The sequence below is a fragment of the Barbus barbus genome, assembly GCF_936440315.1.
Source record: "Barbus barbus genome assembly, chromosome: 5".
Taxonomy (NCBI): domain Eukaryota; kingdom Metazoa; phylum Chordata; class Actinopteri; order Cypriniformes; family Cyprinidae; genus Barbus; species Barbus barbus.
Window position 1 is genome coordinate 7287335 of NC_136733.1, and position 12662 is coordinate 7299996.

The window sequence follows — 12662 nt, forward strand, 5'->3', positions numbered from 1 at the left end:
ATATTTTGTAAATTTCCTATTGTAAATATATCCAAACTTAATTTTTGATTAGTAATATGCATTGCTAGGAACTTCATTTGGACAACTTTAAAGACGATTTTCTCGATATTTAGATTTTTATTTTTTTATTTTTTTATAATAGTTGTATCATGGCCAAATTTTGTCCAATCATAACAAACCATACGACAACGGAACGCTTATTTATTCAGTTTTCAGATGATGTATAAATCTCAATTTTGAAAAATGTACCCTTATGACTGGTTTTCTGGTCCTGGGTCTCATTTATTCTGTTCAGTCTGTCAAGGTCAGATACTAATAAATACGGGAACACACTGAAGAGCTTCTTTACAGTAGAAATTGAATTTGGAATTCTAATTGAAAGCAACACTGACAACGATTTGATTCATGTTTAATCGTTTAAATCCATTTTGTTTCAAAGCAATAAATCATATAATGTCATATATAATCAAAAGTAACATGACTTGACTGGAGTGCCGAATTGCAGAGCTATATGGAATATAGGTTATGTTTGTGCCACAGAAAATGAAATGAAATAAAAATAAATAAATAAAAATGAAAATAATTTAAAAAAGAAGAAAACTAATTTTGTACAATTGCGAGTTTATATCATGCAGTTCTGACTTTAAGTTTATATCTGGCAATTCTGAGAATATAATACAAAAATTATTATATAATATCGCAATTGTTAGAAAAACATCAGAATTGTAAGATAAAAACGTTTTAATAAAGTTATTAAAACATTCAATGATGGTTTACAGTGAGATTTTAGTAAAATCTTAGTATTAATCTCATAAATTGAGCACAAAAACCCCAAAGATTTACAGTGAAGGAGAGACCTGAGCCACATTAATGGCCATGAGCACACTGTTAAGCTTCACTATTGACAACCAAATTTAATTGGGAGTGAATCCTCTAAATTATCATTTTGTGTGTGTATGGAGCACTTCTGCCTGTGATTTTTGATCAATGTAATATTACACTGACCAAAGCCTCATTATGTTCTGCGATGTTAACCAAACCACTGCTGACAGAGCCATTGTGTTTTGTTTATGTTTAAATAAAAAAAAGCAGCTTCACAGTCAAAGAGCGCGCTCTTGAAGAATTGCCATGTCCACATATTATAAGCGATGTTTATCAAGCATCTTTGGGCTTGTTGTTTGCGCTTGGCTCATAAAGCTATCCAGTTAATGGAGATAATAAAGTACGCAGATGCACGTAGAGAGATTTTAGTATGTGGAATATTTCCAAGATATTTACCAACGTAATAATAAAACAAAGACTCGTTATGCACGGCAGTGTCAACTAAACCACCATCAACAAAGCTATTGTGTTTGTTTATGTTTGTAAAGAGCGCACTCTTAAAGGGTTGCCATATCCGCCTATTATAAACGTCACTAATTATTAAGCATCTTTTGGGTTGTTGTTTGGGCTCGGCTCATATAGTGATCCAAGCTGTAGAGATAATAATGTAGACAGATGCATGTCACAATATTTGCCTCATTTCCATAATAACACATTTGGATTTTATATTGATATTATGGATTTGAGTTTTTTTCCCCCAAAAAACTGGCAACATTGAATCAAAATATACCCTGTGATTTCTTGTGCTGCCACAACAAAAAGGACACAACTCTTGTTAAGCTCGGTTCTGTATACACAGCATATCATTTTTGTAAATGCGGTTGTAACTACATGCATTTTTCGGCAGTCAGTTCGGTTGTAGAATGCGGTGGTCAATCCTGAACTGTGTGTACAGAACAGCATCAAGCACTAAAAGGTGAATTGAGCTGCAGTGTGTACATGGGCAATGAGACTATTGACTTGGTCATGTAATTTGACAGCATAGAATACCCTAGCAACCACAAGACAACACCGTGACAAGCACCCACAATGTGCTACTTTTGCACAAGCAAGAAAATATAACAGTCCAGCTTGACTTTGTCTTGTTTCAGAATTTGTGGGCCGGTCAGTTTGACATGTCTGTTTAATGGGTGTCTTATTGAGACGGTGGATCTTTTCCTGAATTCTATGGCGCTGCCTTGGCAACCCTCATTAACACCCTTTCCTCCCTGAGAAACTGCTTTGTTCATCACATAATAACTCCCCACTGAGAACACAGTACAGTACATGTGGTCTCAAAAGTTTTGATGGTTATCTGGTAACAGAAAATCAAGCCAAGCGTACAGATGATGATCTCTGTGTCCATCTCTCTCTATTCGCAGTGCCCAGAAGGACTGAGGCCCATGAAGGACGGTTCAGGCTGTTATGATTATTCTCTGGGAACTGACTGTACGGACGGCTTCAACGGAGGCTGTGAGCAGCTGTGTCTTCAGCAGCTGGTTCCTCTTCCTGATAACCCAACATCCAGCAATGTGCTCATGTTCTGCGGGTGAGAGAAAACACACATGCATGAATGTGAATGCAAGGACATAAAGAGCACATACGTCCATCCAGAGAGTGGGTACATTATTACTTTCGCATGTAATATATGCACATAATTTATATTAAATGTCCATATTTGAAATAAATATCATATGAAGTGAAAACGCATATGAAACCTATTAGGGAAAAAATACTGTGTGTGTGTGTGTATATATATATGAACCTGAACCGTCCTTATATATTTAGCAGCACAACTACATATATATATATATATATATATATAAAACATTCCGTTTTCATAGACGGAATGTTTGTTCGGTAGCTCACGGAGTACGGAGCTGTACTTAAAAAGAAGGAGCTCCGGTTCGAATACCGTGTAACTACTCCGAGGTGGTGGAGCTCATCTGGACACAGACTTGGGCGATGCTTCGTCTGTACGCCTCCCCCAATCGCTCGGCTCCCGGAAGATCTGGAGCGAATGCGCCGGATGGGTAACTCCGGTCTGGCCGGCCCAAGTACGCTTCTCGAACCTGATTTCCCTTCTCGACGGCTCTCCGTGGAGATTTCCGTCAGGAGGGATCTCCTCTCTCAGATGGGGCCTTCCCCCCGCCCGGAGTTTTGGAACTGTGGATGTGGCCCCAAGTCTGTGTCCAGATGAGCTCCACCACCTCGGGGTGGAGCCTCCATCCCCAAGGGGCTCTGAAGAGCGGAGGCCTCAATAACTCTCCGTAGCATTAGGAGACCTGATGACAATCGCAGAAATGGTCAAGCTCTTGGAGCGGAGGCCTCAGCGTGACAACTCTCTATACCAAGAGGAGGCCTAAATGCATGTATGGTTCTCCGCAGGGTTAGCCCACTCCACCTTGAAGGTTTCCGTGGTGGCCCTAGCTGCTTACCCACTAGTTACATGTTTCCTCCACGGTGCGCTGAGGCTGAGGCCTCCTGCCAGGAGAAGCTTATGCTAAGTGGTGGATCGGGATGATATCCATAGCCTTGAGTCCTCTGATCTCCCCTCTCCCTTGGTGGTCAAGGCTCACTCCCCTAGAAGTTGGCCTTCAAGACACTGTGGAATGTCCACGCCATTTACTTCTCAGATTCTATACCTGGATTTTGCGCCACTCCTGGCTCATTTTCTCTCGCTTTATCTGTGCTCTTCCACACTAGACAGGGACTTGCAAGTCTGACGGCATGGACATATTCATTCCCAAAGAGTCTCGATGCAGCTCGAGTTCCTGAAGGGGAACTCCTCAAGGTTATGTATGTAACCCTAGTTCCCAGAGGGAACGAGACGCTGCGTCTCCTGCCATACTTCCGGCATCCCTGCGAGCACTTCTACGTCACCTCACCCGTGACGTCTCGCCCATCCATTGGACTGATTACCCACTTGATTCAGAGCATAGTCACGCTGAAGGCGTTCCCAAAGCGTCTTGACGTCTTTGTATTATTTTTATTTTTATAATAAAATACTTTTTCTAATCTTGTCCCTGTCTCTCTCTTTTTTTTCTAAAAGTCTTCACAGTTACATGACATAATTCAGCTGATACTGTATGAGTCTGTATTGTATTGATGTAAAGCTCTACATCCATTTAAATATTTTCACTTAACTACTATTTTCACTGTAAACACAACACTGCCACTGTTTGTTTGTGTGTGTGTGTGTGTGTGTGTGTGTGTGTGAGATCAGGTGTGTGCAGGAATACAAGCTTGCCGCTGACGGCCGATCCTGTCTTCTTCTGGCTGATCACTGTGAAGGGCCAAAGTGTCCAAAACAAGGCTCACGCTTCAACGACACACTCTTCAGCGAGATGCTCCGCGGGTACAATAACAAAACTCAACAGGTGATCCTGGGACAAGTTTTTCAGATGACCTTCAGGTGAGTTTTGTGGAGCATGCTTTGTTTTTTGGGCTGTTTGGGAAAGTTGTTCCATAAAAGATTGTTGTATTTTGAGTACAACAGTCAGGCTCTAGAAGTGCATTTACAGAAATAAGACTTTGTGCAGTTACATATGACCCTTTTCACAATTACAGAGAGCTGTAAGTGTGCACTTGATGTCAAACATGATTCCATTGGTAAACTCTTTTCAAATCACATTTCCTTTTGCATATGAAGCAACTTACAACTGTTACTAGTTATTATTATTCATTACCACAATGGTCTCCACCAGAGATTTCTTAATTACTTTGAGCCAATAGATTTACTCAAATTATCTCTATATTGATATTATTAGAGCCTAAACACTTTCAAATAAAGTGTTATATTGTACCCTAACATCTGATTTGATTAAATCAGTCACAATGCTTCATGGTGCATATTCTTTTCCTCAGATAAGTGATTATATTTTTTGTTGTTGTTTTGACCTTCAAATATTTATTTGCTTAAAAACAAAGTTTGTCATTCTGTGATTCCTCTTGGAGCTTGATGGTTTGGTGATTGGAGCTCTTTATAGAAGACATTTTTTGAATCCCTATGGAGAAAATGAATTGAAAACTACTTTTGAACCAATGATGCTCAAAAAGCAGGCAGTAATGCTTGCACTCTATAGCAGATTGCTGTGATAATTTCAAGACTTACCAGTTATGATTTGCAGTACATTTTTGGTCTAAAGTGAGAGTAATTTTTTTCAGCAAACACATTTCTCAGAAAAGCATATGTTTAAAGAGAAATGAAATTAATTTACAAACTACACGACCGCTTTTGTATCTATTTGCAGCTGTCAAACTCACTCATGTCAGATGGCGTGTTGTGGCACAGCAGTTCTTCGGATGAATGTAAAACACTCTATCTTTATTAACCCATCAGTGGTGTGTGTCAGAACTACACCGCCACTGTCAAACCCTGCAAAACCATTTCACTGTGTGAAAATAAAGACAAACCCTTTATTAGGAAAGACACCATGGCTGTTTTTGCACAAATAATAGCACTGGCCTTATTCTAACAATCATAATATTGTGCATCCCTGATCATTTCCTTTTTTCTGGAGGTTCTTATAACTCAGTATATGGAAGCTAATTTCTGTCACATGGTAAAAAACAACAACAATAATAATAATAATAATAATAATAATAATAATAATAAATATATATATATATATATATATATATATATATATAATTTAGATTTTATTTTCTGTGGCAGAATCAGTCTTCCATTGTATGACATCACATTACAGAATGTAATTGTTTTGTGTAATTTACACTTACATTTTCAAATTTGAAATCCGTTTGGCTTTAAATTTAAACAATTTAATATTGTTTGTAGTTTAATATACTCAACAAAGGCTGTGATATTGACAGACCTCACAATCACAGAACATATTTTATGTATGTCACAAACATTGAAATGATCACAGAATAGTTTGAATCTAAAGTGATGTCTGCAGTAGCCACCAGAAATAGTTAAAACTACTTAATTTTATCATGTAAAGTGGTCTATCGAATATGCATGATGAAGATCATAAAGTTAAAAAGTTTTTAATGACTCCACACAGAGGATAATTCAAAACAGACAGGCTTCGACTTCTTCAACTTCTCTTTCGGAGAACTGAACAGGCTAGAGCTAAAGTAGGGTTGCTAACGAGGGACTGACAGGTGAGGATGATCAACTAATGAGGACACAGGTTAACTGACTAACATAATCAAACACGTGGAAAAACTGGGTCACAATGAGCACATGGGGAATGAAAACACAACAAAACGTCCTTGGGTATGGCACATTTCTTCTGGAACAAGTGGATGGGCTAGTTGGATAGAGAGTGAGAGAGAGAGAGACAAAAAACTTAGTTCTCCCTCAATACAATATCAACAAACATTACTGCACACATGTCTTTATTCACTTATTGATTACAGAATTATTAAAAAATAAATAAAATTACATTAAACATCATATTGCCATCACCATTGTTCAATCAATCAATCAACCAACCAACCAACCAATCAATCAATCAATCAGTAAATCAATCATTTTTTGAATATTGTAGATATGAATTGGAATTGATCTGATTGTAATTTCTAGTTCCTGTTGTTTCTGATGTAAGACATAAGTCAGAAAGGGCATATCAGATGGAATTTAGTTTTAAGCCTTCACAATGCATTTAACCCTCATGTACTGTTCAAAACAGGTGACTTCCTGTATGGTCTGGGTCAAATTGACCCGTATTGGATTCAATGTAATTCCACAAAAATTCAGACATAAAAAAAACATACAATCAAGTACAATCAATATTGTTTTAATATCAGTACTTTTCACACATTTCAAATAATGAATATCTGAATTTATGATTTATAAAAATGTAAAAGACGTGAGATGTTTGCGATTGTACATTTTTTAATGATAATATCTTGGTCTAAACCTAAAGTAATCTTGACAAATTATATATCATTTGAAAGGTTTTGGATGGTAGCTTTCATATTTGGTGATTGTTTTTCAAAGAAATGACAGAGCAATAGATAAATAGTGATAGATTCTCCATTTGTGTTATGGTGCCAAACACACTCTTATTCTATACGTATGTTTTTATGTGTTTTAGAGAGAGAATTCAAATAAAATATTAAAGTTACTGCCCAAACTATTTCTGAATAGGATGTCTACTTCATAAATATTTTTACTGTAAAATTATGGAAATATATAGTTAAGAACACTCAAACAATACATGGAAATCAAGAGTCCCTGTATATAATCTAGTGGAAAAGTTTGGTACTGCATCCACAAAATCGTACTTAAAAGTTCATTTTTTGAGATATCAACCTAAAATTTGGCACAAAACTTGATTAGATGATTGGCTTTGATTTTCTTGAAGATTTGGTGGTAAACATGTTTTGTAAAATTGCTATTTTATATAAAATATAAAAATATATATTTTTATATTTTACATTTCCATACATTTAAACTTCTATTACTTTTTATAAATTTCATTTTATAACTGTTTTTTACTTCTACAATAACCTGTGATGTTTCACCTTTAAAAAGAAACCAATCTTAAGTATTCAAGTTTTATAAAAGTAATTTGTATGTCTATGCTCAAAAGCTGTGACTTACAGTTAAAAGGCTAAACAGTTTTGTTTTCACAAACTATGAAATTAAAAAGTTGTTAAACTCATCAAGGCACTGACACTAGGAGGCACTTCAGGACTAGAGTTGAGGAGCTCTGAAATACAACAAAGGAATTTGTTGTTATTTTGTGTGTATTTTAGTTGCTTTTGAATGGATGCCTATGCGGGTCAAATTGACCCACGAACATCACAAACATATAATAATTTCTGTATGTACATTTCACAACACATCAGTGTGTTGAAACTGCATAGGCGTGTTCAGGACCCTAAACGACAAAAAGTAACTAAACTTCAAGAAAAAAAACATGAGTTAAATAGTATTTCAGATAGATTAAATAAAAATAAATGATAGCTAATTTTTACCACTTTGGCTGACAAAATATTTTTTCTGCATTGAAATAAGTGGGGAAAGGCTACTTTTTTTTTGTTGCTTCATAGGATTGTCAAAAAAATAAAATAACAAAATATAATCAATTTATGTTATTATTTTGGGTCTGTAGAGTTGCCTTAGAGCATTAAAATAGGCGCGTCAAATTGACCCGGGAACAGTAAGAACATGATTTTTTTTTGGACATGTCAAAACACATCAGCGTGTTGAAACTTTGCATGCATGTTCATGACCCTAAATGAGGGAAAGTTATCTGATATTTCTGACAACTCAAAAATCAAAATGGGTGAAAACGTGTCTTGTGCTTTTATGCACCGAATGGTTTGGTAAAATTCAAAGAAAGGGGAAAATACTGCACTTATTTCCAGCAAGAACACAATCTTCTCCACGGGCTGAAGGACAGCCATGGATTACTTTTTTTTTTCAGAAAGGCTCTGTCATGATTTGCAGTGGTCTTCCTTTATCTTCTGTAGTGTTATGGCTTTTTGAAGGCAACAACAGAATGTTTGAGCCGAGCGTGTGTGCGGACCAGAGGTGTTTCAAAAAAAATTTTTTCCATCTTCTACCTCCTTTTTAAAGGCAAAGTGAATAAGGACACGGCTTATACCTTACTTCACAGCCCTGTTGATGAACACGTTTTTGTGCTGCAGTATTCTCCGTAAATCATTATAGTGAAAAAATGTTGTAAAGTTATATTTGAAAAATCAACAAATGTAGATGATATTTTTGGGTAACGCTTTACGATAATATTTTATTTGTCAACATTAACAATACTTCTATAGCATTTATCAAGCTTAGTTACAAATAATTTTGTACTGTTCATTTTTTTACCAATACATCTAATGTATCTGTTGACATTAGTTAATTAACTATGAACAAACAAATAACTGTTCAACTTTTAACTAAAATTAACAATGTATAATATTGTAGATGTAAACCATTATTGTAATCAATGCAATAGAGTTAAAAAATGAGTGCTTATTGTAAAGTCGTATCTTCACACACACTTTAAAAAAAAAAAAAAAAAAAAAAAAACACACACACACACGTTTCTGTGAACTGTGGGGACTTTCATTAAACTTCTATTACTCGTGGGGACTGCAGGCCCCACAATGTCAAAAGTTTCAGGTTTTACTATCCTTGTGGGGTCCCCAAAATGTAGCACACACGTCGAGCCAGAAACAACAGGTAAGTGATTAGGCAGGTTTGAATAGCTGGAGATGGGAGATCGAGAAGAGCAACGGCAGGCGAGTATGAACACTGAAACAAGTTCTTGAGATTCATTTTGACAGGTTTGCTGGTGCGGAGGTGTGCAGGATTGTGAGGGATCAACGAGGGAGAACGCTGGCAAGTAGCTCTCGATTACCAGTATCATAGTTTTACTCTGCTGGGGACAGTTTCTTGGAGTAGTATGCGCAAGGCTAGAGGCTCACCAAACTGTTGGGAAAGCACGGCTCCCATTCCGGTGGTAGAGGCATCCACTTCTACCACAAATGACACACGAGAATCTGGATGACAAAGAATGAGGACGGTGCAAAAGGCGGTCTTCAGGTTTTTTAATGCTTCGTGGGCGCTGATGTTCCAGGACAGGGACTTGGGCTTTCCTTGGACCAAATGACATCAGAGGGGCAGTGTGCAGGCTGAAATCCTTGATGAATTGAAGATAGACTGAAGTTGCAGAGATTTCTCTGCTTCGCAAACTTCTTAGGACATAATTCTTGATGAAATCCACCGTGGGTCCCTCTAGTGATCTCTTCCTCATGCAAACTGCCAATCTTGAGTCTCAAGGGAGGTGCTCAAAATGTCACCCGCCCACACCCAAGTGGTTTCAACTTAGAGCTCCCGGGCTTGACAGGCACGAGGCAGATGAAGACGGGCAACTTCATCTCACAAGACCTACTAAGCCGAGGAGCTCGAGTCGACAAGGGCTGGGACTGTAACTGAACATTCTGGAGTGCATAGTTGCACTGATAACAAGGAAAGGGAGGAAGTAGCTGGCTCTAATTTTAATGTATTCACCGCTGGGCGTGGGGGTCTGACTGGGCAGGTTCCGATGAAGTGATCTGTGGCGGCTCAATATATGCAGAGTTCTGCAGCAAGGCGGCAAGCACATTCAGCGTTGGGAGAGTCGAGTGGAGTCCAGTTGAATGGGCTCTGGTATTGAAGGGCTGGTGGAGGGTGCGACAGACTGGTGTGTGGCTTCTTTAGTGTGGCAGGCTGACAAGTGTTGGGCTTTGCAATTGGCCTTCTGCATAAAATTCTCCACACCAACTGTGTCATCATAGATCGCCATCAGAGTATGAATGCAAGGCTTAGATGCCTCATTCCACCCGCTGGTCACCGCCGTCCGAAAGTGCAAAGTGTAGTCGTTGGTGGACATAGTGCCCTGGGCCAATTGAAGCAGTTGGTCAGAAACTGAGTGGGTTCCTGTAGCGGAGCCAAAGACTTCTTTGAAATGGTTAGTGAAAGCCTCATAGGAATTGATTATGGTAGAGTTGGCATTCCATATCGCTTTCGCTCACAATAACGCTCTGCCAGAAAGAAAACATGCTACCTTAGCATGTTTGGTGGGAAACTTCACTGGCTGCATTTCGATGAAGAGCGTAGGAAGCCGGCATGGCCATGGGACATACAAAGGCAGATTGAGGGGTTATGTCTGGCATGAGTGAAGCCCAGAGAGTGGGGACCAGTTCCTCGAATTTCCGTGGGAGATGGAGTCCGGGATCCATGGAGGTGAAAGTCTCTGGTCCAGTTTTCTGTCACAAATCAAGCCAGAAACAACACGCAAGTGAACAATAGGCAAGTTTATTGAATAGCTGGAGATGGGAGATCGAGAAGAGCAATGGCAGGTGAGAATGAACACTAAAACCAGTTCTTGAGAGCTTAGCTGAATGTTGACAGTCTGTATCTTTGCAGGTTTGCTGGTGCTGAGGTGTCTAGAAACATGAGGGATCAACAAGGGAGAATCGTCTGGAGATCTGAAGGTAAGTACACACAGGTTAGTAATACATGGGACTCAGACACAGTTCAGAGTCATGAATGGTAGACCAGCCAGTGGATGACTGAGTGCAGCGTGCTCTTGAATGTGACTTGATTGGAGATCGGCAGGTGCAGGTGATCAGAACACAGGTGAGTGAGATCTGGTGTAAGTGGTGGCTGATGACTGTGGTGACGGTGGAGGCTGTGACTGCGTGACTTCTCTGACACACACACATATTTAGATAGAAATGCACAGCTAAAGCCTTGAACGCATTACAAATCACTTTGCCAAATTATTTCAGTTATTTCAAAGATCATCAGCTACAACAGCAAAATAACTAAAATCCACAATGACATTGACCAAGCAAATAAATATAGTAAACAATAGGATAAAAACGACAAATAATTTCCATGCTTTTGCCACAAAATTATGTTTTATTATGCACGGAAAACACATAGTCTATTTCTATGTGTCTATGTGAGTCTATGTGAATATCCCACTTCAGGTCCTGGGAGATGGTGGTGCCCAGGAATCTGAATGACTCCACTGCAATCACAGTGCTGTTCATGATGGTGAGTGGGGGGAGAGCAGGGGGGTTTCTCCTGAAGTCCACAATCATCTCCACAGTTTTGAGCGTGTTAAGCTCCAGGTTGTTAAGACTGCACCAGACAATTCGTCACCATCCTGGATGAGGCCGATCAATGTGGTGTCGTCTGCAAACTTCAGGAGCTTGACAGAGGGGTCTTTAGAAGTGCAGTCGTTGGTGTAGAGGGAGAAGAGTAGCGGGCCATGAGGAGCTCCAGTGCTAATGGTACGAGTGCTGGATGTGAATTTACCAAGCTTTACTAACTGCTGTCTGTCTGTGAGGAAGCTGTTGATCCACTGACAGACGGAGGTGGCGACGGAGAGCTGGGTTAGTTTATTCTGAAGGGTTTCCGTGATGATGGTGTTAAAAGCGGAGCTGAAGTCCACAAACAGATTCCTCGCATAAGTCCCTGGTCTGTCCAGATGCTTCAGGATGAAGTGCAGTCCCATGTTGACTGCATCATCCACAGACCTGTTTGCTCTGTAGGCAAACTGAAGGGGGTCCAGTAAGGGACCAGTGATGTCCTTCAGATAAGCCAAAACCAGTCTTTCATGGCTACAGACATTAGGGCCACAGGTCTGTAGTCATTAAGTCCAGTAATTTTGGGATTCTTTGGGACGGGGATGATGGTGGAGCGTTTGAAGCATGAGGGGACTTCACATCGCTCCAGTGATCTGTTGAAGATCTGTGTGAAGATGGGGGCCAGCTGGTCAGCACAGATTTTCAGACAGGCTGGTGACACACCGTCTGGGCCTGGTGCTTTCCTTCTTTTGTTCTTCCTGAAGACCTGGCACACATCTTCTTCGCTGATTTGAATTGTAGGTGTGGGGGAGAGGAGGGTTGCTGGAGATGTTAATGGTTGTGTGGAGAGGTGTTCAGGGCGGGTGTGGGGTGATTTTTCAAAACGACAATCAAACTCAAGTCAAGTCGTCTGCCAGGTGTTGATTGTCCAGAGCGCTGGGGGATGGTGACTTACTGGTGATATCCTTCATACCTTTCCACACTGAAGCAGGATCACTGGAATATAATTTTTTCCTTAGCTTGTCAGAATAATTCCTCTTTGACACTCTGATCTCCTTTTCCAGTGTGTATTTGGCCTGTTTGTACAAGACTTTATCCCCCTTTCTGTAAGCATCTTCTTTGGCCTGACGGAGCTGTCTGAGTTTTGCAGTGAACCATGGTTTGTCATTGTTGTAGATTAGATGAGTCCTCTTAGGAATGCACATATCCTCACAGAAACTGATATAAGATGTTAC

At 39.4% G+C, this 12662-nt stretch overlaps 1 protein-coding gene across 1 annotated transcript in view; it reads left to right on the plus strand.

Moving 5' to 3' along the window:
- Window positions 1-12662, plus strand: part of LOC306869424 (astrotactin-2-like) — a gene marked incomplete at both ends in the record, with an annotated part of 458741 nt that overhangs the window by 299011 nt on the left and 147068 nt on the right. Inside the window, 2 exons of the mRNA XM_079416194.1 lie at window positions 2244-2410; window positions 4088-4276. Coding sequence (XP_079272320.1) covers window positions 2244-2410; window positions 4088-4276 — 356 coding nt within the window. The remainder of the gene's footprint in view (window positions 1-2243; window positions 2411-4087; window positions 4277-12662) is intronic.